The sequence below is a fragment of the Colius striatus genome, chromosome Z (genome assembly GCF_028858725.1).
Source record: "Colius striatus isolate bColStr4 chromosome Z, bColStr4.1.hap1, whole genome shotgun sequence".
Taxonomy (NCBI): domain Eukaryota; kingdom Metazoa; phylum Chordata; class Aves; order Coliiformes; family Coliidae; genus Colius; species Colius striatus.
In genome coordinates this window covers 87,085,672-87,113,369 of record NC_084790.1, presented here as the reverse complement: position 1 = coordinate 87,113,369, position 27,698 = coordinate 87,085,672, and the positions used below count along the sequence as shown (strand labels likewise).

Genomic DNA, 27,698 nt, shown 5'->3' with positions numbered 1-27,698 from the left:
CTTGTAAGACTTCCGAGCTATGAAACGTTACATATCACTTATTTTCCTTTGAATGAGTAGCAATAAACTTTTTAAAAGCAAAAGCTTGACCATTTTCCTTCGTCAGAAACTAAGTATGGCTTTTAAATGTTCTGAAGTGCTTGAGACTGTGACTTTTCAGTGTCTCTCTTGTGTCAACATAGTGACATGTCTTCTCAGTCACACCCCTTGTATCCTTAGGGGGGGAAAAACAGAAGGGAATTATTTCAGTTATTAAAAAATTAGCAGACAAATGCAAGAGCAGAAAAGTCTGACAGTATGAATTCAGGACTTGGCAGACATGGAATTACAAGTGAAAGGCTGTAAGATGCTGTTAGCCCGGTGCTTCAAACTGCTTTTGGACAGAGAGACTGGGAGAAGACAGAGACTTAGAAGAGATGGAATGGTGTGCAAGTCATGATCTGTCTTATTCTTTCTTAAACAGTCTTGGGGTTTAGGGGAGAATTCTTTTCCCTCCCCAAGTGCTTCTGGGGTTGATGCTACAGAGGGAGGTTCAGGCCTCTGAGGGTTGGGTGTGTGGCTAGATAGTATTGATGAAGTCACATCTGATGCCTGGGGATCACCTGTACACAAACCAGATAAAAACTAGTCTTGTCTAAAGGGTTTTTGATACAGATCTAATTTCTTTCCAGGATGAATTGCTACACCTAATTAAGAACTGTTTGGTATGGGAATTGCTTAGGAAATTTGTGACCAAAGTTAGGGAGCTGCCGTCCTCTAACACTTGGAATTTTACATTTGCTACAAAGCACAATGTCATGAAGCTTTGGAGGTTCCAACATCTTATTGTGAAGGTTGTCTCTTCAGAATGTAGGTCCCTTGAACCATCAATATCTCCCTTGTGATGACAGGCTGAGTGAGCTGGGGCTCTGTAGCTTGGAGGAGACTGAGGGGTGAGCTCATTCATGTTCTCTAATCCATCAAGGGTGGGTGTGAGGAGGCTGGAGCCAGGCTGTGCTCAATGATGGCCAGTGATAGGACAAGGGGCAACGGGGACAAGCTGGAACAGAAGAGGTTCCAAAGCAACACAAGGAGGAATTTGTTCCCTGTTGAGGTGAGGGAGCCCTGGCAGGGGCTGCCCAGATGGGCTGTGGAGGCTCCTTCTCTGGAGACATTCAACCCCAGCTGGATGAGTCCCTGTGTGCCCTGCTCTAGGTGGTGCTGCTCTGGCAGGGGGCTGCACTGGATGAGCTTCCCGGGTCCCTTCCAGCCTTTCAGATTCTATGATTTTAGCAAAAAAAAAGATGGGCTTTCAAGCAGTTTGATTCTTCCCAAGAAGGTGAAAATGTGTGGAACTAGTTAAGTGTTACTCTCTTTTTCTTTAATTTAAAATGGATGACTGAAAAGTTAGTTAAACACAGTATTTAAGGGAACAAAAAGCCTCCTTCTTTTGTGCAGTAGAAGAGGGTGACTGCAACCTTAATTTGTGCACTTTTACGTGTAATTGTTGTTAATTCTTTTCTTTTTTAATCTTTTTTTTTTTTTTCTGTTTGTTTTACCAGGGAAAACCAGACTTAAATACAACTTTACCCATCAGACAAACTGCATCAATTTTCAAACAACCAGTCACCAAAGTAACCAATCATCCTAGTAACAAAGTACGATCGGATCCACAGCGAGTGACGGAGCAGCCGCGACAGGTAGGAATTAATCTGCTCCCACTGTTGATGGTCAGGAAGCTGAAACAAAGCTGAAAACGTGCTTGTTTTCATCTGTGCCTTGGTTATAGTGGGAGTTTCTGCCTTGCAAGTTACTTTTAGAAAAGTCTGTAGTCTGTATGATTGAGAAAAGATACAGAAGTGACAGTTCATATGGAGGCTAATATCTCTTAGTCCAAAACTTCATTCATGTTTGATTGCCACATTCCTCCTGAAAGTCAGATTTATGCTGTACTGTTGCCATCAGATGTGAAATATAGAGAAGCTTCTTAGCAGAAGTTTCTATGACATCCACGGTCGTCATCAAGAAGCAATCTCTTTTACACGGAAGAACTTTGTGCAGCATCAATAAAAAGCTGTACTTTAAATCCCTCCTTTTCACTCTACTCCTGCTATAAATACAGAGCTCAGTAATACAAACTCATCTTGCACAAGCTCTCCTTCAGCTGCTTCTCTGTAGGTGGATGACAGATTGCCTCCTCACACAGTGAGCAGCTTGTTTGGGCTTGTTTCTTACGGGGAGGAGGCAGCTGAGGAGAAATGGAAGTCTAGCTGATGAATGGTCAGGTGGGTAACATGGTGTGGATCAGATTGAGGTGTTGGTTTTGAGTCCTACCATTGAATTGAAACACTTTGTTCTATCTTAGGAGTGCAGGGTTGAGAGGGAAATGCAGAGGTGTGTCTATAATTTTGTTATCTCTTATGTCAATAACTTTTAACCATGTTTCCTTTGAAACTCAAGCTCTGTTCTTGTAAGAAGTAACACGAGGAATTTAGACTCTGCATCCTCTAAATTCAGGTGAGAATGAAGAGATATTGAGCCATATTGGATCAACTTGTTGAGATGCCTTTTAGCAAGATTTGAAGGCCTCAGCTACCCTCACTGTTGGTCCCACGAAGTTCAACAGGGGCCGTGTAAGTGTGTTGTGTTCAGATCTAAAAGATGCATAATTGCATGTGGCCATCGATTCTTGTCACATTCTTTGGGTTTTCCTTTTGAACTACCCTGTTTTGTGTGCCAGGAGTTTCCTTTTGGTCATGTCTGCTGAAGCAGTAACAATCACCAAAGCACACGAAGGTTTTGGCACCTTTGTGGTGAGAGAAGTGGATGTCTGGCAATCCCTGTCTTGGTGGATTCCAAACACTTTCATGCTTTCCTGTTTCCTCCCTGTTTTCTTTATTCCAGAATCATTTCTTCAATTATGTAGTGACTGAAATCTTTGGGAATGCATCTGTTGTCTTTTGAGACAACCCTATGTGCACATCTTTACTGGATAGTCAGTTTGCAAACCTACACAAATGAAATCTTTGCCTCTTTGAGATAGGTTCTAACCAATTAAATCTCAAGAAGTCATCTTCTGCTGACCTCTGTGTCAGAATTCTTTTTCCTTGCTTGCAACAGTTGTGGAGGCTCCTTCTCTGGAGACACTCCAACCCAGCTGGATGAGTTCCCGTGTGCCCTACTCTAGGTGGTGCTGCTCTGGCAGGGGGTTGCACTGGATGAGCTTTCCAGGTCCCTTCTAGCCCTTGACATTCTGTGATCCTTGGGAGAGGACACTTTAAACACTGTTCTTATTCTGTATTGCCATACTTCTTTTGGAGGAAACACTAACTGTGTTTGCAGTGAATGTGAGATACTTAATCTTACATATCTCATAGCAAAACAAATCACTGTGTGTCTTACTCTTGCTTTTTTTCCAGGCTAAAATGTTGCTCTGAGCTGTTTTTGTTGTCATTCTGAGTAGTGATGATTGACTGAGGTGGGAGAAGCTGCTGGAGAGCAGCTCTGCAGAGAGAGACCTGGGAGTGCTGGTTGATAATAAGCTAATATGAGCTAGCAATGTGCCCTCGTGGCCAAGAAGGCCAATGGCAGCCTTGGATGCATCAAGAAGAGTGCTGGCAACAGGTTAAGGGAGGTTCTTCTCCCCCTCTACTCTGGTGAGGCCTCTTCTGGAGTCCTGTGTCCAATTCTGGGCTCCCCAGCTGCAGAGGGACAGGGAATTGCTGCAGAGAGGCCAGTGCAGGGCCAGCAAGATGCTCAGGGCACTGGAGCATCTTCCTTGTGAGGAAAGGCTGCGGGACCTGGGGCTGTTTAGTCTGGAGAAGAGGAGACTGAGGGGAGCTCTTGTTAACATTTATAAATATCTCACTGGTGGGTGTCAGGAGGTCCAGACATCCCTCTTTTCTATTGTATCTAACAACAGGACAAGGGGTGATGGGATGAGGCTGGAACACAAACAGTTCCATTGAAACATCAGGACAAACTGTTTGAGTGTTTGAGTGAGGGAGCCCTGGCCCAGGCTGCCCAGGGAGGGTGTGGAGGCTCCTTCCTTGGAGGGCTTCAAGACCCACCTGGACACGTTCCTGTGTGACCTGATCTAGGTGGGAGCTGCTTCTGCAGGGGGTTGGACTGGATGATCTCTAAAGGTCCCTTCCAATCCTACCATTCTGTGATTCTGTGATTCTAAGGGAAAGAAGGGAATAGCCTGTCACAGTTGTTTTTACATAAATTTTGAGAAAGTTTTCAGTAAAATTTTCAGCACCAGGTCTGGAACAAAGCAATTTAATGTAGCTAGCTTGCTGTCAGTTACTGAAGAATCTTAAGCAAACTGGCAGCTTTCATAAACAATTTCCAGTGGTCTGGTTTCTCAACACACAGATTTCCATCGTGCAGCTACAAATATTTCTGTGGTGTTTGTAACCAAAATTCTAGAGTAACTGCAGTCATTGATCACATGTGCAACCTTCATATATGAATGTTCACATCCTGTTTGAACACAGCCTGCAGTTCATTTTGGTACTTCCCTCACTAGCTGGGGTGTAAATATTAATAGATGCAATCTTTGGTTTTCCAAAAACACTGATTGACACTATCTGTTAAGGTCAAGTAGAGAAGCCAGGGTGAGGATTGAAGATGCTGAGGTACATAATAAAGCTTTCAGCTTGTGGAGGGCCTGTCACTAGAGATAGAATTGTTGGACAAATGTAACCTTACAGATACATTTGAATTCTCTTCCCCTCCAGACAGAGCCTATGTTTTCCTCACATAAATAATCCCTTCAGGTGTCACTGTCTTCTCCTGTATTCAGGTGTGCAAACTTTCCTGTGCTGTAATGTGTCTGTGTTGAATATTCAAGTGAATCACAGAATCTCAAGGGCTGGAAGGGACCTCGAAAGATCATCCAGTCCAACCCCCCTGAGTGTCTATTTGGATATAAAGCTTATTCAGTTACCACTTCCAGTATCATTCCTCTGTTTCTTCAATCCTTGGCCCAAATCCCTTACAGGATTCTTACTCCTGTAGTTACAGATTTCCATCTCTGAAAGCTTTATCTGTGTATATCTATTGTATCTCTCTTTCCAAAAGACAGTCTAACCAGAAGTCCCTAAACATTCTCTTTGGCCTGCCCTCTTGTGTAGGGATCAAATTAAATGAGTCCTGTAGTACCTTTGGCAGTCAGTAGTTTTTTTCATGACCTGAGAGTGAGAAGACATGCCTATTGGTGTTGTCAGGGAAGATATTTGGCAGCAGCTCTTCTTTAAGCAGTAAACCCTGTGGTAGTTCTTGGGAAGATAAACTAATAACAGCTTCTTTATGATCTCGGTATAGGTAAATCTGTCAATCAGGGCAACAGATCTTTGTGGGAGCTGCTGGTCTCATGTATGCAACATACTAGTTTGTAGCACACAAGAAGTGTGATGGGGTTTTTTACACCTCTTTTAAGCAACATCTCTGCAAGACAGCATCTCAAAGCTTTCAAAGTCATTCTTAATGTTTCATAGATTACTGGTTATCAGAGTGGGGAACTTTACCCAAGGGGAAGTGGAAATGTTCTGGAGAATCCTGGAAGTAGTGTCAGAACTTGAGCTGTGTGTGGATGTGTGCACACTCTGAAAAGTCTTCTGGTGTCCAGTCTACTTCTCTCTTCTTAACTCCTCTGTTTACCTTTTGTTCAAGTACCAGTACCAGTCTAATCAAATGTCAGTGGTATCTGCAAGCAAATCTGATAGCTTCAATTGCAGTTTCCTTCCAAGTGCTTTAACGTCTCTTTTTGAAGTATCAAACTGCTCAAAATAGATTCTCTCTAAAGCTTGCTCAAGGTAGGCTTTCTCACTGTGTCTGTGACTTCAGGTATTTCCCTCACAGGATCTGCTGATACAGCAATGTAAGAAGAGGAAACCTAAATGGTTGTGTTTATTTCCATCACTAAAAGGTGTGGACACACAGACTGATAAACACCATTGCACATCTCCCTGCTCCAGTTTCCTCATCCAGCTTATGTGAGCACTTGAATAGGCACAGTGGTTGAAAGAGTTTGGTTTTGAAGATGTTCAGTTTCCATCAACCCAGAAAAGCTGTTCTGTGCTCAGTGAGGGTCAGCCCTTTGTACAGGAGAGGCCCAGAGAACCTCTGTGTCTAGGGCACCTGCAAATGTGTGACAGTCTCCTGTTGCCAGCATTGAGAGTCCAGCAGGAACTAAAGAAGACAACATAGATGAAATTTCCCTTTTTGGAGTAGGATCTATTTGGAGTAGAATCTGGATATTTACACAAAGCACCTGGAACCCTGAATTGATGCTTTGAATTCCGTTAGGGAACATCTCAAAACTCAGAGGTGGCTGCTTACTTCTCTGTATTACCTGGAAAGAAGGAAGGGATTTGCTAACAGTCCTGCTCCCAAATAGCTCTCATCACAGAGCAGGGTCTCATTTAAGCCAAATCCTCCCCCTTTCTCTCATTGCTTCTGTTCACCACAAGCATTTAATAGGAATAGAACAGGAAAGAAACACAAGGACAAACTTGTTCCCTGTTGAGGTGAGGGAGCACTGGCAGGGGCTGCCCAGATGGGCTGTGGAGGCTCCTTCTCTGGAGACATTCAACCCCAGCTGGATGAGTCCCTGTGTGCCCTGCTCTAGGTGCTGCTGCTCTGGCAGGGGGGTTGCACTGGATGAGCTTTCCAGGTCCCTTCCAGCCCTTGAGATTCTGTGATTCTGTGATTTCTAGTGGACCCTGCAAGGAAACAAAAATCTCCCAGCAAAACCCCTTGATTTAGCCTCCTCTCCATTATTAGACTTCATAGGTTTAGGTACCTGGTTTGGATTTTAAAAAGTCAGGTTAGCATTGCTGAAAATGAAGCTGGAATTAATGAGGAATCAAAAAAAGAGTGCAGTTGCATCTGTCTCCTTCCTCTTAGGTGGCATCTTAAAAATTGTTTTCTCCTTCCTTCCTATTTTGCAAGAAGGCCACTAGATGTAGCAGTACTGCAGGGCACAGGAATGCTCCACTTGTGCATCCAGATTTGAGTATTCCTCAGTGAAAGAAGTGAATATGAAGCAGAGGAAGTCCTGCAACTATCTCAAACTATTAGAAGCAGTAAATGTTTTATGCAATCACTTCAACTTGAGCTGCTTGCCTGTCAAGTGTCCTGTACCTGACTGGATGAAATGGAATGGTGCTGCAAACCAAACTCCTTCCTTAGGGATTACTGCCCTTTGTACCTACACTCACTCAGTGCCTCCAAAAGGTCCAGGTCTGTGTCCTATGTAGAGCAATTGCCCTCTTCTTCATGTGTTAGAGCTTCTTGGTTCTCAGTGTTCCACACTTACTGATCTTTTTCAGGGTAAACATGTAACTCACTGATTTACCCCCGTGCCCCAGTTGTGTAGTACCTGAGATACTGCTCTGAGAGAACTTTGGCTCCTGAGGACCCACTGATCACTAGTTTATTTTGCTGTATACTGTGGACTGTGGTGGTAGAGGTATTTCAAACCATACTGGTAAAACTGATGTTCATATAAGTGGTAACTCTGACACTGAATTTGCAAAGCATTGACCTCAGGATCTTCCTGATACGTTTGGCTAAAAAGATTCCACAAACATATCTCCAGTGTTTAAAATAAAGTCATCCTTCTCTTCAAAGCTGGTTTTGAGGAAGTCAGGTAGTCAGTTGGTATTATGTGATCTGATTCCTCTAGTTCTGTGGCAGGCAGCCACCTTTACAAACCATCTCAGGATGAATCTGAGTGCGTTTACTTTTTAAAACCACCTTAGGATAAACATGATATATTTAGCTGTAACATCATCTGTCTGTAGGCCAGAAGTACTCTTAAAAATTGATTTGAAAGTGTCTTTTGTGCTTATTGTTGTATATATTGCAGGGAATTATAGTGGGTTATTGAATAGGATTATACATGACAAATTAAATCTGACCATATTCATTCTTTGGTGTAAGATACATGCAGTCTAAAAAGCCCAATGCTTGCAGAAGATTGCAGGATGTCAGTTTATGTATATCTTCCTGTGAGCAGTTCTTAACAGGAAAGATGCATTTACCTCTTAGCACCTTGTATGTTGTCAGTTAAATGTGATTTCTTTTCCCTACAGATCGGCTTAAAGGCTTGGAATCTAAAATCAGACAGGGCTGGAAAACTTCTTGTTTGGTGTTTATTAGGATTTTCAAAAAGAGGCACTGAAGGAACCCAGTGAGATTGTTGAGTTTCATCTCTCTCTCTCCCAGGCAACTAAAGGAACAGTGAAGTTTTGGTTGGCAGTTAGGGATGCAGCAGAACTGAACGACTCAGCAATTGCTTACAAGCAGAGAAAAGAATTTTTCCAGTTTTCTGGAGGAATTCTCATTCCTTTTAAACTCGTCCATAGAATCACAGAATCACAGCATGGTAGGGGTTGGAAGGGACCTTTAGAGCTCATCCAGTCCAGCCCCCCTGCAGAAGCAGCTCCCACCTAGATCAGGACACACAGGAACGTGTCCAGGTGGGTCTTGAAGCCCTCCAAGGAAGGAGCCTCCACACCCTCCCTGGGCAGCCTGGGCCAGGGCTCCCTCACTCAAACACTCAAACAGTTTGTCCTGATGTTTAAGTGAAACGTTTTGTGTTCCAGCTTCATGCCATCACCCCTTGTCCTGTTGCTGGCTACTATAAAAAAAGTGCTGCCCCAACCTCCTGACACCCACCAGTGAGATATTTATAAATGTTAATAAGACCTCCCCTCAGTCTCCTCCAGACTAAACAGCCCCAGGTCCCGCAGCCTTTCCTCGTATGAAAGATGTTGAAGATATGCTGAAGAGTATCTCTGCAGAGAGAGACCTGGGAGTGCTGATTGATAGTAAGCTAAATATGAGCCAGCAATGAACTCTCGTGGCCAAGAAGCCAATGGCAGCCTGGGATGCATCAAGAGGAGTGTGGGCAGCAGGTCAAGGAAGGTTCTTCTCCCCCTCTGCTCTGCCATATCTGGTGAGGCCTCATCTGGAGTCCTGTGTCCAGTTGTGGGCTCCCCAGCTGCAGAGGGACAGGGAACTGCTGCAGAGAGGCCAGTGCAGGGCCAGCAAGATGCTCAGGGCACTGGAGCATCTTCCGTGTGAGGAAAGGCTGCGGGACCTGGGGCTGTTCAGTCTGGAGAAGAGGAGACTGAGGGGAGATCTCATTAATGTTGACAAATATCTCACTGGTGGGTGTCAGGAGGTTGGGGCAGCACTTTTTTTCTGTTGTATCCAGTGACAGGACAAGGGGTGATGGGATGAAGCTGGAACACAAACAGTTGCATTGAAACATCAGGACAAACTGTTTGAGTGTTTGAGTGAGGGAGCCCTGGCCCAGGCTGCCCAGGGAGGGTGTGGAGGCTCCTTCCTTGGAGGGCTTCAAGACCCACCTGGACACATTCCTGTGTGACCTGACCTAGGTGGGAGCTGCTTCTGCAGGGTGTTGGGCTGGATGAGCTCTAAAATCCCTTCCAACCCCACCATGCTGTGATTCTGTGATTCTGTGTGTGTTTTTCTTTTAAAAATAACAGAATTTGAATGAATTCCTTTCCAGCAAAAATTTCCTGTAGCCCTTCATTGGTTAAGCAGCTGCAAACAGACATTTATTTATCTAAGGAAAATGGGCAGCTGGTAATATGTTTGTATCTGGTGGTTCTTGCAATAGAGAGGCTTAATCTATAATTTCTTTGCTGTCTGCATGACAAATAGTAGTTGCTTAGGAGATTGTGTTTTTACAGAGATTATGGGCTAGATTATAGTTCACCATTAGTCACAAATAGCTTTTCTTGGACAAGAAACAGTTCTGGGGGAAGCAATATTTTATGTTTCTCCAAACAAAGAGCTCCAGAAGCACGGCTGCAGTACAGCACTGCCATCACAGAGCTTCAGAACAAGCAGGAAGCAAAAACTCTGCTCCACCCTGAGGACCTTGGCGTTGAGTTCCTGCACTGCCTGCTCTGTCACAGGAAAACAACCCACAGGGTTGCCTTTAGGAGAGCTGAGTTGGAGTGGTAATGGATCCATTCCTCGCCCAGCAGGAGGTGGTTGTGTAAGAGGTCACCTCTGATGGAATGCATCTTGATTAATTTCCTAGGAAACTAGCACTTGGCTGCCAGGTGTTTCTGAATCTAGAACCCTCAGATGTGAGTAAATGAAAGCCCTGGGGTTTAGGCTCTTTACAGTGTGCATAATGGCCTGGTGAGTCCTGAGAATGGGCATTCATTTTGTGTTGGTAATGAAATAATCACACCATAACAGTGACAAACCATAAAACCTGGTTCTTCCCTCACTCCTTCCTCTACTGGTCCCGTCAGAATGCTCATGACTGGATAACAGGGCCTCATGTTTGCTAATCCTTCTTTCCTGGAGGCACGAATCTTGCTTTTCTGGCTGTACTGGTGCATTCTCAGGAGGAAGGAAGGTTGGATCCTGTGCTTCAAGGATCCTCCTTCCCTCCGGGTGCTCCAGCTGAGGAAAGCCCAGGGTCTGGAGAGCTCCCTCCATTTTACAAGGAGAGCTGGAACTGTGAGGTGATGGCAGGTTATTGTGCAGAAGGTAGCTCCTATTGCTGGCAGTCATTTATTGAATTAGAGTGTCTGTGGCTTGTTTTATGAAGTCCAATGGCTTTGGGCAGGGGAGGAATGCCAAGGTGGTGGTCTAGAGATCCTGATGCCTAACTGCTAAACTAGATGGGATTTTTAGGAACTGCTGCTCATGTAGGTGCCTATTTCTCTGCTCAGTGTGGCACAGAGCCTGTGAACAGGAGCTGTATTTTCTCTTGTTGTGTTCCTGGCCTCACTAATGAAGAGAGAGAGTTACAAGTTGAGTAATGTCAGCTATTTTGAGGGCTGTAACCACAGAGGCAGATATATTCTGCACATAGAGACTTGCATGATCTTTTTCAGTCCCTGGAATGTGTACTTCCATTTCTCTGCAATGGTTGTATCTTAATCATGTAATTGCAGAAGCAGCTTCCCTCTCTCTCTGTCTGTTAACAGCTATTGCTAGTGCAGCTGGCAGGAAAACATTTGTCCTGCTCTGGCCCAGCTCAGAATCTTCACTAAGATCCAGGAAATCACAGACTCATGGAATAGTGACCTTGGAAGGGACCTCTAAAGATCCAGTCCAACCCCACTGCTCAGGCAGGTCACACAGGAACGTGTCCAGCTGGGTTTGAAATCTTCCCGAGAAGGACTCTGCCCTTGCCCTTGTTGAACCTCAGCAGGTTCCTCTGTGCCCAACTCTCAGCCTGCCCAGCTCTCACTGGATGGCAGCACAGCCTCTGGTGCATCAGCCAGTGCTCCCAGTTTGGTGCCAGCAGGGAACTTGCTGAGGGTCCCTCTGTGCCCTCATCCAGGTGGTTGATGAAGATGTTGAACCAGACTGGCCCCAGAACCCATCCCTGTGGAACTCCACTGGCCACAGGCCTTCAACTCGACTCTGTGCCATTGATCCCCACCCTCTGGGCTCTGTCATTCAGCAGCTCTCCATCCACCTCACCTCCACCCATCCCAGCCACACTGCCTGAGCTTTCTGATGAGGATGTTGTGGGAGACAGTGTCCAAAGCCTTGCTGAAGTCAAAGTAGATGACATCTACTGCTCTCCCATCATCCAGCCAGCCAGTTATGCACTCATAGAAGGCATCAGGTTGGTCAGACAGGATTTCCCCTTGGTGGAGCCATGTTGACTCCCCTTGATAACCATCTCATCCTTCGTGTGTTTTGAGATGGCACCCAGGATGAGTTGCTCCATTGCCAGTTGTCAACACTCTGCAGGAACCTCCTGGACTGTGTGTGCTTGGCTGTGTGGCTTTGCCAGCAAACAGCAGGGTGGTTGAAGTCCCTCATGAGGACCAGGGACTGTGACTGTGAGACAGCTCTCAGCTGTTCATAGAAGGCCTCATCCACATCCTCCTCCTGCTCAGGTGGCCTGTAGCAAGCTCCCACAGCAGTACCACCCACACTACCCTGCCCCTTCATTCTCAACCTGCCCCTCGTGCCCCCAGGCTGAGGTCAGTGCACTCCAATTCCTCTCACACTGACACCAGCTTCGCCCCCTCACCTCTGGGCCTGTCTGTCCTCGACAGCCCAGAGCCATTCCTGGCTGAGCTCCAGCCCTGGAGCTGTCCCACCATGTCTCAGTAACAGCACTGAGCTCATGGCCCTGCACCTTCACCCACATCTCCAGCTCCTGCTGCTCATTCCCCAGGCTCTATGTGTTGGTGTACAGGCCATGCAGGGGCTCACCCAAACTCACCCACTGTTCCCAAAGATTCCAGTGCCTTTGTGAGACAGGTGTACTCCATCCTGCCCCATCAAGTGACAGTCATCACAGAAGGTCCCGTTGTAACAACCAAACCTTCTCATCAGCACCAGCCTCTCAGCCAGGAGTTAACTTGCATGATTTCTCTGTTATTGGCTGCCCCCTTTCTTCTGGTGGGCAGGATGGATGAAAAGATAACTTTGGCCCTACTTCCCTTCACTTGCTTCCCTATACATAGAGAGGTTTAGACAGAGAGGTTTTGAGTGGACTTGCCTGTATATGGAGAGGTTTAGAGTGGACTCATGAGAACCCATAAAGGCTTGGGGAACTAGCTTTGTAATAAAACTCTAGGAATGTGATTCGTTTCTGAGCAAAACAAAAGGCCAGCGACTTGTGCAGTCTCAGCAGGGGTCTGGGGAGATGAAAATTTGGAGCACAGGCATTGATGTGTGCAAGTAACAGTGCTGGAAGCTTTGTGCTGGGAATAAGCTTCACTTCAGTCTTGTTTTAAAAGGTATGTATAAGTGCTTTTTTCTACCTGACATTGACCTCAGAGTACTCTGTGTGGACATTTCCCTGCATTCTTCAGCAGGGCTTACACAGCTGAGTGAGCTTTGGTGTTGGAAACTCCACCCAGTTGATACCACACTAAACTTCCCAAGTGTTCTAAGCGTTCATCTGTGTTGATTGTCCTTCCTCAAGCACCTCTGTCCCCCACACAGGCATCTGCATTCCTGTGTACCCTCTGCAGAATCATGGCATCGTTCTGGGAAGGACCTTTAAGGTCCTTGAGTTCAACCACTCACCTCACACTGCCAAAACCCAAACCCTTCCCTCAGTTAAAGTAGCACCAAACCCTTTTCCTGATTCTTCCCTCCCTCTCTGATGTGTACTGACTTGATCTGAGTAGGGAACTGAAGAACCAAAAGCCTGTAGTTTTTGATTGTATTTGCTGATGCATTTGCAGACTGATTGATTTTACCTTGGACAGAGGCTGCCCTTAGGTTTGCCTGTGGCATGTGAGAGCAGAGCTTGGATTTGGAGTTGCCAGCCCTCTTGTTTGTCTCTTAAAAGTTGATGAAATGGAGAGGGGAAAGTGAATTCTTTTAAGCTTTGTAAAGGTTTGTCAAGGTGAGAAGCTAACCCAGTGATGAAATACTGAATTGGTGGGGTTTTACTTCGAGTTTACCTGAATCCTAGTATTCCTTTTGGAGCTTGGCTAGTGAGTGGCTGGGTGTGCCTTTGTAATGAAGGGTTTCCTCAGCATTCCAGGCAGCTTTAAGGCAACGCCACTTCATCCACGGAGCTATAAGGAGTGCTACAAAACATCTGGAGTGCATCCTTGTGCTGAGGGCTCAGCAACAGTGGTTATCAGCAGGAATGAACTGAACACATGAAGGAAAAGATGGTTATCAGGGGAGTCAATGTGGATTAACCGAGGGGAAATCCCGTTTGCCCAACCTGATGCCTTCTATGAGTGCATAACTGGTTGGCTGGATGAGGGGAGAGCAGCAGATGGCATCTACCTTGACTTCAGCAAGGCTTTGGACACTGTCTCCCACAACATCCTCATCAGACAGCTCAGGCAGCGTGGCTGGATGAGTGGAGGTGAGGTGGATGGAGAGCTGCTGAATGACAGAGCCCAGAGGATGCTGATCAATGGCACAGAATGGAGTGGGAGGCCTGTGGCCAGTGGAGTTCCACAGGGATGGGTTCTGGGGCCAGTCTTGTTCAACATCTTCATCAAGCACCTGGATGAGGGGAGAGAGGCACCCTCAGCAAGTTCCCTGCTGGCACCAGACTGGGAGCACTGGCTGATGCACCAGAGGCTGTGCTGCCACTCGGTGAGAGCTGGGCAGGCTGAGAGTTGGGCACAGAGGAACCTGCTGAGGCTCAACAAGGGCAAGGGCAGAGTCCTGCAGCTGGGGAGGAACAACCTCCTGCACCAGGCCAGGCTGGGGGTGACCTGCTGGAGAGCAGCTCTGCAGAGACAGACCTGGCAGTGCTGGCTGATAATAAACTGCCCATGAGCAGCAACGTGGCCTCGTGGGCAAGAAGCCAATGGCAGCCTGGGGGCATCCAGCAGAGTGTGGGCAGCAGGGCCAGGGAGGTTGTGCTCCCTCTCTGCTCTGCCACATCTGCTGAGGCCTCATCTGGAGTCCTGTGTCCAGTTGTGGGCTCCACAGCTCAAGAGGGGAACTTCTGCAGGGAGCTGGACTGGATGAGCTCTAAAGCTCCCTTCCAACCCCACCATTCAGTGATTCTATGACTCTATGAATGAGTGACCAGAAGTACTGAACATTTAACATTTAGCAAAAGAAGCACCTTGTTTCTCAGCTGACAGTGTAGCTCAGACCTGGGTTGGAATGTTGAAAATACTGATTAGGAGCATAGAGGCAGTTTGTGGCTCTAGTAAATGGGGCCCCAGAGACAACAGGTATTTACAAAAAGCTGTCAGGTCACAGAGATGTCAAGAACGTGTGAGTTGTAGTCAGAGAGCACAAAGGTTGGAGAGCTTACTTAGGTGATCCTTTGTGGGATTTCTAAGCCACTTGGGTCTAAACTCATTTACAGACGTGTCCCATTGCACTGAGTGCTGGAACAAGTAGGTCTTTATAAAGTGACACAGTTGTCTCTCAGGGAACATCAGCATCATTCAGGCTACTGATTGAGAAAGCTGTACAGACTCTGTGGAGAGCACTGTGTTTGTCTTAGCACAACTGCATGCTTCATTTCCAGTATCACAGAATCCCAGCATGGTGGGGTTGGAAGGGACCTTTAGAGCTCATCCAGTGCAACTCCCCTGTAGAAGCAGGTCCCACCTAGATCAGGTCACACAGGAACGTGTCCAGGTGGGTCTTGAAGCCCTCCAAGGAAGGAGCCTCCACACCCTCCCTGGGCAGCCTGGGCCAGGGCTCCCTCACCTCACAGTAAAGATGTTTCTCCTTAAGTTTCAGTGGAATTTAATGTGTTCCAGCTTCATCCCTTCACCCCTTGATAACAGAAGTGGTCAGTAGTATACTCATACGTGAGTAAGTGTACTCAGTCAGTAGTATACACTAAGGTAGATGCTCTTTGTTGCTTTTCCATTGTCTTTTCTACCTCTGCAACTGAGGAAAAAAGTGGGTTTTTTTCTGGATAAGAATCACTGACGTAGAGTATTTCATTTATGATGTCCTGTGGCCTCACAGGTTCCACAGAAGATAAAAGAGGATGCTCTGGGGGTTTCACTTACAGTTTTAGAGCAGAATGGGACATCTGAAACCCCCTGACTTAAACCGAGGCTTTTACATACCCAGTTGCAACAAAGACTTTCCTAGCAGTGAGGCTCATAGAATCATTATGGTTAGAAAAGCCCTTTAAGATCATTGAGTCCAAACAGTCACCTTGCACTCCCAGGCCCAGCACTAAACTAAACCACATCTCTCATCTATGCATCTTTTGAATATCTCCAGGCATGGTGACTCCCCCACCTCCCTGGGCAGCCCCTTCCAATGCTTAACAACCCTCTCAGTGAAAAAGCCCTTCCTGAAGTCCAGTGTAAGCCTCCCCTGGTGCAACTTGAACCCACGGAAAAATCAAGCTATGTGTGAATGCCCTTTCTGCAGGACGTTGCACAGCAGCCTTCTCACACACCTCCTGACTGAGATTGTTAAATGCAGCTTCCCATGGAGAGGAAATAAACTTGTTAACGAGGTGTCATGGTTACCTTGTTAGATGAAAAAAAGGCTCATTATAAGAGTAAGTGGCTAATCTCCAGCCCAGAACTTCAGGGTGAACCTTGAGACTAAGGAGGGAGCAGGGAAACCTGAGTCATTAAACCAACATCTCTTAGGTCAACAGGGTGGTTTCTGTGAGAAGTGGAAACTTGTTTGCAGCTAATAAAGCAACTAAAAGTGAAATGAATGTGCACTGAGTTTATGGATCTTCCTAAAAGTGGAAAGGCTTGGTTCTATTTCAACATTAAGTCAGGAGATCTGCAGAGTGTTGGGAAGGGTTGGGCCATGAAACAGCACAGGTCTGAGGTGGCTCAGGCACTGATCAGCCTCTGTGTTGATGCAGCTGTAACACTCCAGTGTGCAGGGCTGTGTGTGGTACCTCAGTGTGTGTGTGACTTGGTGTTTCTTACTCAACATCTTCATCAGCCACCTGGATGAGGAGACAGAGTGTAGCCTCAGCACCAAACTGGGAGCTCTGGCTGATGCACCAGAGGCTGTGCTGCCAGTCAGTGAGAGCTGGGCAGGCTGAGAGTTGGGCAGAGAGGAACCTGCTGAGGTTCAACAAGGGCAAGGGCAGAGTCCTGCAGCTGGGGAGGAACAACCCCCTGCCCCAGGCCAGGCTGGGGCTGACCTGCTGGAGAGCAGCTCTGCAGAGACAGACCTGGCAGTGCTGGCTGATAATAAACTGCCCCTGAGCAGCAACGTGCCCTCGTGGGCAAGAAGCCAATGGCAGCCTGGGGGCATCCAGCAGAGTGTGGGCAGCAGGGCCAGGGAGGTTCTGCTCCCCCTCTGCTCTGCCACATCTGCTGAGGCCTCATCTGGAGTCCTGTGTCCAGTTGTGGGCTCCCCAGCTGCAGAGGGACAGGGAAGTGCTGCAGAGAGGCCAGTGCAGGGCCAGCAAGATGCTCAGGGCACTGGAGCATCTTCCTTGTGAGGAAAGGCTGCGGGACCTGGGGCTGTTTAGTCTGGAGAAGAGGAGACTGAGGGGCAGTCACATTGACACTTAGAAGTATTTGAAACGTGTGTTTCCCCGAGGGGATGAGGCAGCACTTTTTTTTCTGTTGTATCCAGTGACAGGACAAGGGGTGATGGGATGAAGCTGGAACACAAACAGTTCCATTGAAACATCAGGACAAACTGTTTGAGTGTTTGAGTGAGGGAGCCCTGGCCCAGGCTGCCCAGGGAGGGTGTGGAGGCTCCTTCCTTGGAGGGCTTCAAGACCCACCTGGACACGTTCCTGTGTGACCTGACCTAGGTGGGAGCTGCTTCTACAGGGAGTTGGACTGGAGGAGCTCTAAAGTCCCTTCCAACCCCCACCATTCTGTGATTTGTGATTGTAGGAGTTCCATGCAGACAGAGTGCTAAGCTCCATCAGCAGACAGGAGATCACTGTGCTGGTAGCTTGTGTGACCGTTACACTGATTGTTTGTGAGCTGCTCGGCGCCCTCTGTGTCGTGCTGCTCTGGTGCTGTTTGCACCGAGAACGCTGTTGATTTCCATCAGCTGGCTTGGTTTTGGGGTTTCTCTGGTGATTTCTAATGAGCAGTTGTGTTCTGTCTTTTTCAGCTTTTCTGGGAGAAGAGGCTACAAGGCCTCAGTGCGTCAGATGTCAGCGAACAAATCATAAAGTCCATGGAGCTGCCTAAAGGCCTTCAAGGTATTGTGTTCACTTACTGCAGCTGCTTCAGCTCCACAGAGTTATGCTTAAAAAGGACTCAGCTTATGCTCTCACCAAGCTTTCACTTCACAGACTGAGTGAACGTCACATTGTGGATGTTCTTGTTGACAACAAACCTCAGTCTCTAAAGCCGTCTTTATTTTTAGTTCCTATGTGTAGTTGGTGTAAACCACACTTCAGAGCTGCACTGTTACTGGTGAAAATCGGTCTAAAGTGTCTTCCAGGTCATAGTTCAAAATTAATATAACCTCATTCCACTGCTGTGGAGATTTCCTTGGGAGTCTGAGTGCTGTAGAAACCTCCAGTGTTTATCTCCCTGAATTAATTTGGTACCTTGTAGCGTTAAAGAAGACCCTGCTGGTGTGGATTGATACCACGAAGCTGCAAGGAAACTGTTTCAGTGTGTGGCTGGTACATTTCTGATGTCATTGTCCTCATGAGGAAGTTGGTGATACTGTAATTGCAGTGTATGCAACAAACCTAAGCAGTTTTAGAAGAGAGATGCCTTTTGAAGTGCTAACTTACACCTCAGCCGTCTTGAAGAGCTTGCATTTGACTGTTGAGGTTGCATGGTGTGTGTAGCAAACCTCAGAGACTGCCAAGAGCTCTGCCACTGGGCAGGACACACAGAACAGTCACTGTTCTGTTTCCTTTGCTTTTAGGAGTTGGCCCAGGTAACAACGACGACACCTTGCTATCAGCTGTTGCCAGTGCTCTGCACACCAGTTCTGCCCCTATCACGGGGCAGCTCTCTGCAGCTGTGGAAAAGAACCCAGCAGTGTGGCTTAACACATCTCAGCCCCTCTGCAAAGCTTTCATAGTCACGGATGATGACATTAGGTAAGTCATAAAGTCTTCCCTGAATCGAAAAGCAAGTTCAATTAAAGTAGATTCCTTCCTGCCTCAGTGCAGTCCCGGAGGGGAGGGAAGAGAATTGTGAACATCTTTTTTGTACCTGTCAGTAACTTGAAAAAACTAAAACCTGGGCTTTTTTTTCCCCCCTTTGTGGTCAAAATGGTACTATAAAATATTCACTAAGGGATGAGTCACTGTCCAGATTTGCTTTCCCAAGAGAATACCTTAAGCATTAAGCTATAGTCATGAGCAATGTTGGCTTCCTTCCTTCCCATTTCTGGTTTGCCCTGCTTAGTTTGTTGATCTCAGATGAAGTAATTTCAGCCAAGCAGTATCAGAACATTCCCCTGTAGCCTGTAGCTTTGTGGCTATGTGCTGTAAAGGTGGGAGACTGAGGCAGGGTATGAGAAGCACAGACAGGATACGAAGAGCACAGATACCCACATGTGGGCAAAGGATTTGATTTTTAGTAGCTGCACTGTCGATTTTCAAAGAAAGACCCCTCCTTTTTTTGGGTACTCAAAGCAGGGACTTCAGCACTGAATTACAAGGTTGGGGAAAAGAGATTTCGTGTTGCATTGACCAATAGCCAGAGTGTGTCAAGACACGGGACACAATCCTGTCATCAGGTTTTTTCACAGTATTTCTGGGGATGGATCAACACCTGGGACAGACACTGCCTTGGGAATCATGTTTTCAGTTAAATTCTAGGCTGCACAGGGAATCTGAGAACCAAACTTGTATCCTGCCACTTAGTGTAACTCACTCAAGCACCAAAGTCAGCTGTTGCCACGTTCCTCTCTCAGCCCTAGATGTCTAGCTGAAGCTTCTGCAGAGCCCATGTTAAAGTACAAAATTACTCGACTCCCAGCCCTTTGCTTAGGGATTTACTTTGCTTTATGCTCTTAAACATCAACCTGAAATGCTTTCAGGTGAGCTCTTCTTGTTCTGTTACAGAAAGTTACAGGGCAGGACAATGAGTGTGCTCCCAGGTCAGAGTCTCTTCTGGTTCCTGGCTTTGTAGGCAGCTCACTACAAAAGGATTAAATATCCTCAGAAGTCGCCTTTTCGTGCTGTTGGTGTAAAGTTGGCTTTCATGACCACCCAGAAAACACATTGCATGAAGAATTGGTATCAGAATACAGCACCTGTTATCACTGAGGAAGCAGGAGAATTCCTTCCTGAGCTTACCTCATGGTGAGGATGAGTTTGTCGCTGGAGACACCTGAATATCTTTCTGTACTGTAAATTCCTCAGAGAGATCGTAGCAGTTGTTTACATCTCAAAAAGTAGCTTGACTCCTGTTTAACTCCAAGTGTTCTGGTCATGAAATGATGGTAAACCTCTTTCATAATCAGAGTAAAATGCAAAATTTCCTCCTTTGGTTCAGCACATGCCCTGGGAAATCATTAAATGGCTCCTGTAAGTGCATGGATAAGAAACAACCACGTTTCCTTATCACTAGGGACACACTCCTGTTCTTTTCTCAGCTGTGGGATATCCCCTCTGAACATTTCCAGGATTCTTAATCTAGGCCTGTGAAAGGTGTGTCAGATTAACACGGTGTGCTTCCCAGTGGCCCTTACATCCAAGCCTTAGCCTTCTGAGTCAGGCTTTTACAGCTCCCCCCCGTCTTCTCCCACGCCGAGTCAGTGAGGTCATTTATCTGGAGACCTCTATTCTGCAGCTTCTGGTTGTAGCTTCTTTCCAGAGCGTCTAGTTATGCTCTTCCCAGCTGCACTGCTGGGTTACCTCCATTTGCATGAAAGGCTGGGACTAGACAACCTTTCAAGTGCTTTGTCCAGTGTCCCTGTTGTGGGGTGAGCTGGGGAATGGTACCTTCTGACAGTAAGAGACAGGTGGATTGTTTTGTCTAGTTGTGCTCAGGTGGATGAAGCCTTGCAGTACACTACTGAAACTCCGTTTTGACTCACAGCTCTCCTCTGCTTCATAGCCCAGTCTGTCACTCATTTCAAATGCCTCTCTCTTCAGTGGGATTTTCTAAAGCTTACAGTTTTCAGGGGATTTCTTTTCCTAAAGCCTATAATCCCACCTTTCAGTTTCCAACAGCTCTTTCCCTTGCTCAGCCCAGGCCCTTTGCTGAGCACTTACCATCTCCCAGTAGGTTTTACTCCTGAGTCTCCTCAGGTGTATTCACAACTGCCCTTTTCAAACAGCGTGGTCATGGGACTTGTTCTTTTCCTTATGGGTAGCCATAACCTGTTCAGTTTACCAAAGCATAACCTAGTGTGTCTGTCTGTTGTCGTACTTGCACGGTAGTGGGTAAGAAAAGCTGCCTCTTAAGCTGTCCAAAAGTTGTGTTGGACTTACCATGAAACAGGAGTAGAGAGTGATTCAAGTTTAATGCTCTCCAAGTTTGTTTAGCTTGGGTTTAAGAGTGTCTGAACCTTAAGCTAATTGAACCTTGGTCCAAGGCAGTCAGCTGTAGCTCAGCCCCTCACAGTATTCCTCAATACCCTGTACAGATCTCACTTTCAGTAGGACAGAGCAAAGCCACAAGAGCTATAATGTGCCAAAGGAAGAAAATGAGAGATCAAGAGTATTTCTCCCCAGGAATAAGAAAATTATAAGGCAAAGTGATGTGCCTTGCAGGGAGGAAAAGCCCTAATTAATCCCTGTCAGTCCTGGCTGTGAGAGAAACTCCCTGACCCCAGATCTAAAGAGGAGTCCCAACAGTGGTTAGTCTCTGCTGAGAAGGGAGGAGGAGGTAGGAAAGAAGTGATGTGTTGGAGAGGTGAGAGGGAATTAGCAAATGCCCCTAAACCTGAGTTTGATGAAATACAGCAAATAGAGTCAACTTACTACTAACTGATTCTCCTTTCAGCAGTGCATTTGAGATCTGGTTAGTGGAAGGCTGCTGGAATGCTTGCTGCTGAGAAGCTCTAGAGTATGTTTTCCTGTAATAAGGAAACAATAACATCCTCATCAGACAGCTCAGGCAGTGTGGCTGGATGAGTGGAGGTGAGGTGGATGGAGAGCTGCTGAATGACAGAGCCCAGAGGATGCTGATCAATGGCACAGAGTCGAGTTGGAGGCCTGTGGCCAGTGGAGTTCCACAGGGATGGGTTCTGGGACCAATCCTGTTCAACATCTTCATCAACCACCTGGGTGAGGGCACAGAGGGACCCTCAGCAAGTTCCCTGCTGGCACCAAACTGGGAGCACTGGCTGATGCACCAGAGGCTGTGCTGCCATTCAGTGAGAGCTGGGCAGGCTGAGAGTTGGGCACAGAGGAACCTGCTGAGGTTCAACAAGGACAAGGGCAGGGTCCTGCATCTGGGGAGGAACAACCCCCTGCCCCAGGCCAGGCTGGGGGTGACCTGCTGGAGAGCAGCTCTGCAGAGACAGACCTGGCAGTGCTGGCTGATAATAAACTGCCCATGAGCAGCAACGTGGCCTCGTGGGCAAGAAGCCAACGGCAGCCTGGGGGCATCCAGCAGAGTGTGGGCAGCAGGGCCAGGGAGGTTGTGCTCCCCCTCTGCTCTGCCACATCTGCTGAGGCCTCATCTGGAGTCCTGTGTCCAGTTGTGGGCTCCCCAGCTGCAGAGGGACAGGGAAGTGCTGCAGAGAGGCCAGTGCAGGGCCAGCAAGATGCTCAGGGCACTGGAGCATCTTCCTTGTGAGGAAAGGCTGCGGGACCTGGGGGTGTTCAGTCTGGAGGAGACTGAGGGGGGAGCTCATTAATATTGACAAATATCTCACTGGTGGGTGTCAGGAGGTTGGGGCAGCACTTTTTTTTCTGTTGTCTCCAGTGACAGGACAAGGGGTGATGGGATGAAGCTGGAACACAAACAGTTCCATTGAAACATCAGGACAAACTGTTTGAGTGTTTGAGTGAGGGAGCCCTGGCCCAGGCTGCCCAGGGAGGGTGTGGAGGCTCCTTCCTTGGAGCTCTTCAGGACCCACCTGGACACGTTCCTGTGTGACCTGATCTAGGTGGGAGCTGCTTCTGCAGGGGGTTGGACTGGATGAGCTCTAAAAGTCCCTTCCAACCCCACCACGCTGTGATTCTGTGATTGTTGTAGGCCCCGTCCAAGCTGGGACTGTTTTATTGCATTCTGTTTTGAGACAGCAGTCCTGAGTCGTTGTTCATGCAAGTGTTGTGCTCCCAGCTGAGCAGGACACGTGAAGGACTGACATTTTTGCCTTTTCTTCCCTTCTTTCCCTTCAGGAAACAAGAAGAGCGGGTGCAACAAGTGCGTAAGAAGCTGGAGGAGGCGCTGATGGCAGACATCCTGTCACGAGCAGCCGACACAACAAGAGATCTAGAGGTAGAAATGGACAATGGGGATGAAGCATAAAACAAGAGAAAAAAACAAAAAGAAGTATCAGGTGAGTGAGATCTCCTGGAAGCCCTCTGTGAGCTGAAGCTGTCTCAGCTGCTGGGCATCTCTCAGCAGTCGTTGGGTGGGCAGCGGCAGATCACACACCAGTGCTCCTGAGGGCTGCTGGAGAGAGCTCAGTGCAGAGCCACAAAGGTGATGGAGTGGAGCATCTGCCTTGTAATGACATGCTGAGGGAGCTGGGGCTCTGCAGCTTGGAGGAGCCTGAGGGGTGAGCTCATTCATGTTACAGACCCATCAAGGGTGGGTGTGAGGAGGCTGGAGCCAGGCTGTGCTCAGTGTTGGCCAGTGATAGGACAAGGGGCAACGGGCACAAGCTGGAACAGAAGAGGTTCCAAAGCAACACAAGGACAAACTTGTTCCCTGCTGAGGTGAGGGAGCACTGGCAGGGGCTGCCCAGATGGGCTGTGGAGGCTCCTTCTCTGGAGACATTCAACCCCAGCTGGATGAGTCCCTGTGTGCCCTGCTCTAGGTGGTGCTGCTCTGGCAGGGGGCTGCACTGGATGAGCTTTGCAGGTCCCCTCCAACCCTTACTTCTGTGACTGTGATTCTTTGTTACCCACTGATGAGCTATTTGTCGTGTGTGCATAATGCAGCACTGTAACCCAGCCTAACTACTCTGGTGCCTGCAACCACCAGCCTCTACTTTGCCAAACAAGGTTGTTTCTGTGTCTCTTGCAGGTACTTTTAACTGACTTATCCCGGGAGGAACCTCCTAGAAGACAGAGGCACTTTCTCCTTCGGTCTTTCGTTATAAGAAGAAGCAGACCCATGCACATTTATATAGCTTTCTAATAGCATTAAAACCAATGCCTTTTTTAGACTCCTATTTTTGATGTATATATCTTATTTGAAAAGCAACTTTATTTTGTGTCCTATGACTTAAAGTCCTTTTTTAAGTACCAGACGTTACCCTTAATCTAAAGCTGAGCTTTTGATGCCAGGTTGCAAACCTACTGGGATTCTATTGCCTGTACTGAATATTTGTTTTTCCTGTGGTTTTTAGTAAGAATGGATCAGGAGAACAGGATGATTTCCCAACTGAAGATTATTGTCACTCTGTATATAAACAGATTTTTATACCTATGGGTGAAAACACCCGTACATTCTTCTGTCATCACTGTAAAGAGAAATAAATGATTATATTCCAAGCAGTTGACAGCTTGTGGTGGTGTGGATAGAGTGAGCACAGAATGTGTTCCAGCATTCCCTTGGCCAAGGTCTGGACAGAGGTTTATCAACAGGTGCTGTCTTTGTCCCAAGCTCTGCCTGAGCTCAGGAACACTTCAGGTTTTTTTCAGACACTGGCAAAGTAGAACTGCATGTTTCCTCTGGGAAAGAGGACTGCTAAAAATAAGCAGCCAGCATAGAGGCCTGCTTAAAGATCTGCTTAGATCTGCCTAAAGATCCTCTTTGAAGTCAAAGTGAGAGTGTATGAAAAGCAGGATGATGCGTGGAGGTTTTTGTGAAGTGAGACAGGTCTTGCAGAGTTAACCATAAACTCAGAAGTAACCACAACATGAGCAGTTTTAAAGCCTTGCTTGGCTTCCCAGGGGATGTAAAAGACTTGAGTTGTCTGTCAGGTAAGAGGGATTCCAAGGTTAAAATGACATCTGCTTCTGCCTGGCTGGTTATGTCTGTTACTGCTGTGCAGCCCATGAAGGGGCAGAACAGGGTCAGGAGAGGGAAAAGGAGAGACAGGTGATCTTCCTGAGGGATCTTACTGCAGGCCAGTCAGCCTCACCTCCATCCCTGCAAAGGAACAACTCATCCTGGATGTCATCTCTAAACACATGAAGGAAAAGATGGTTATCAGGGGGAGTCAACGTAGCTTCACCAGGGGAAATCCTGTCTGACCAGCCTGTTGCCTTCTATGGTGCATAACTGGCTGGCTAGATGAGGGGAAAGCAGCAGATGGCATCTACCTTGACTTCAGCAAGGCTTTTGACACTGTCTCCCACAACATCTTCATCAGAAAGCTCAGGCAGTGTGGTTTGGATGAGTGGAGGTGAGGTGGATGGAGAGCTGCTGAATGACAGAGCCCAGAGGATGCTGATCAATGGCACAGAGTGGAGTTGGAGGCCTGTGGGCAGTGGAGTTCCACAGGGATGGGTTCTGGGGCCAGTCTGGTTCAACATCTTCATCAACCACCTGGGTGAGGGGACAGAGGGACCCTCAGCAAGTTCCCTGCTGGCACCAAACTGGGAGCACTGGCTGATGCACCAGAGGCTGTGCTGCCAGTCAGTGAGAGCTGGGCAGGCTGAGAGTTGGGCACAGAGGAACCTGCTGAGGTTCAACAAGGGCAAGGGCAGAGTCCTGCAGCTGGGGAGGATCAACCCCCTGGGCCAGGCCAGGCTGGGGGTGACCTGCTGGAGAGCAGCTCTGCAGAGACAGACCTGGCAGTGCTGGCTGATAATAAACTGCCCATGAGCAGCAACGTGGCCTCGTGGGCAAGAAGCCAACGGCAGCCTGGGGGCATCCAGCAGAGTGTGGGCAGCAGGGCCAGGGAGGTTCTGCTCCCCCTCTGCTCTGCCACATGTGCTGAGGCCTCATCTGGAGTCCTGTGTCCAGTTGTGGGCTCCCCAGCTGCAGAGGGACAGGGAACTGCTGCAGAGAGGCCAGTGCAGGGCCAGCAAGATGCTCAGGGCACTGGAGCATCTTCCTTATGGGCTGTTCATTCTGGAGAAGAAGCTGACAAAAGGCTGAGGGGAGACCTCATCAACACTGTGAGTATGAGAGTAAACATCAAGAGGCTGGGGCCAGTGTTTGTTGTGTGGTGGCCAGTGCCAGGACAAGGGGTGATGGGCACAGGCTGGAGCACAGCAGTGCCACTGGCACAGGAGGTGAAACTCCTTTGGTGCTGAGGGGAGGGAGCCCTGGCCCAGGCTGCCCAGGGAGGGTGTGGAGGCTCCTTCTCAGGAGGTTTCCAACCCCACCTGGACACGTTCCTGTGCCCCCTGGGCCAGGGGAACCTGCTTTAGCAGGGGCTGGGGCTGGATGAGCTCTGCAGGGCCCTTCCAACATGCACCATTCAAGGATTTTGTGACTCATGAGCCTATCTCTTCTCCCTGCCTCATTTTAGAGCTGTCTCTTCCTCTCTGCCACCAAATGTGTGCAGAAGGACATGATTATGTTGCCCACAAACTTCTGCCAACCATCACCATCTGAGCTATCACATCTCTGTTTGAGCAGTGTTTTCCTCCCATGAGAGCATGAGGCCTGCTTGTTGTATACACATCAGCACTCATTTCTGGGTTTCTTTCCAGCAGGGTTGTGTTCACGTGAGCTTTTGGGTAATAAATATGATTTACAACTCATGCATGTCGTTTAGTTGCCACAGTTCCTGAAAAGGTGAGTCAGTGACCTTCATCAGTCACTGGAATTCCTCCTCCTCCTCCTCTCTGTTCCCCAGTCCTGATTGAGCTTTGCTTTGTAAACTAAACTGTTACAGATCCCTTCATGGAACACCTGTATTTAATGTGAAATCACGTGAGGTTGCAGTGAGGTGAAGGTCGGTCTCTTCTCCCAGGTAACAACACAACAAGAGGAGATGGGCTCAAGTTGCCCCAGGGGAGGTTGAGGCTGGAGCTGAGGCAGAACTGTTTCCCTGAGAGGGGTGTCAGCCCCTGTGCCAGGCTGCCCAGGGAGCTGGGGCAGTGCCCAGCCCTGGAGGGATCCCAAAGCCCTTGGAGCTGAGGTGCTGAGGGCCAGGGCTCAGTGCTGGGCTGGGCAGGGTGAGGGCAGGGCTGGGACTGCAGCAGCTTCAAGGGCTTTGCCAACCAAAACAATTCTCTGGTTCTGTCAGCAGTTTAGGTCAGAGACGAAAGTGAGGGAGGATCTAAAGATTTCCCTCTATCTTCTGCTTCCTGTTCTTCCCTGAAGAGCCTGGAGGTGGCTGCCCAGGGAATTCTTTGCCCCACAGCTCACCCAAATCTCCCCTCTGCTATTATTTGGGTTTTGTTTGCATTACCTACCCCAACATTTAGTCCTTATAGGAGCTCAAACACATGGCCTAAATCAGTGTCACCTTTGATGTTGAATGCAATGTTTATGGTGCATTTTGTGCATGGCATTGGCATGCATTTCATATGCTGGGGTAGCTGCTGCCTTCCCCTCTGTGTACACACGCTGTAGATTCACTGGGCACGCTTAGAGAGAAATACAAGCAGTCTTTAAACCTGAAGCAACCTCTTAAATGCAACCCAAATCAAGTCAGGTGAGCTATATAAGTAGCTCTTTGTGTTCTCAGGGAGGTGGGATTATTTCTTGGGCAACAAAATGCTCCACTCTCCCTTCCCTTGCCTCTGTGCTTTGAGTGGAGGTGAACCCCTCAAAATCCGACCACAGAGGAGCCGTGGTGCTGGAAACACCATCACCTCCTAGAAAAAGGCCAAGTGCCCCTCCAGAGACCCCTCAGAACAACTGTCAGGATCAAAAGGTGGGTGTAAGGGATGGAGGGGACCTCCTGGGGAAGGACTCTGCATCATCTTTCACATCACATCTCTTTTGAGCCAGAAGGTGCTTAAAAACAGCACAACAGTCTTTGCAGAGGGTGGGGGACTAAAGCTCTCTGCTAAAGTACACCTCAATTAAATGAGCAGAAGAGCCCAGGAACAGGGTTTCATTTTTACATCTAGAGCAGAAAGATCAGCTTTTTTTCCTCGCTTTTATGCCAGAAGTTTAATGATTTCTCCATTAACACTGAGCTTGCTTCAACATCACATCACTGGTTGCAACTTCGGTGCACATGCAGTGTGAATGGCTTTGCTCAGGTACTTCACAGAATCACAGAATGGTGGGGTTGGAAGGGACCTTTAGAGCTCATCCAGTCCAACCCCCTGCAGAAGC

General features: G+C 47.8%; 1 protein-coding gene across 1 annotated transcript in view; it reads left to right on the top strand.

Annotated features, from left to right (window-relative positions):
* Positions 1–24,004, top strand: part of MBD2 (methyl-CpG binding domain protein 2) — a 45,649-nt gene extending 21,645 nt beyond the window's left edge. The window contains exons 3-7 of the mRNA XM_062019160.1: positions 1,542–1,679; positions 17,521–17,611; positions 18,295–18,472; positions 22,679–22,839; positions 23,532–24,004. Of these exons, the coding sequence (XP_061875144.1) occupies positions 1,542–1,679; positions 17,521–17,611; positions 18,295–18,472; positions 22,679–22,808 (537 nt within the window). The 3' untranslated portion in view covers positions 22,809–22,839; positions 23,532–24,004. The remainder of the gene's footprint in view (positions 1–1,541; positions 1,680–17,520; positions 17,612–18,294; positions 18,473–22,678; positions 22,840–23,531) is intronic.
* Positions 24,005–27,698: the final 3,694 nt, after the last annotated feature.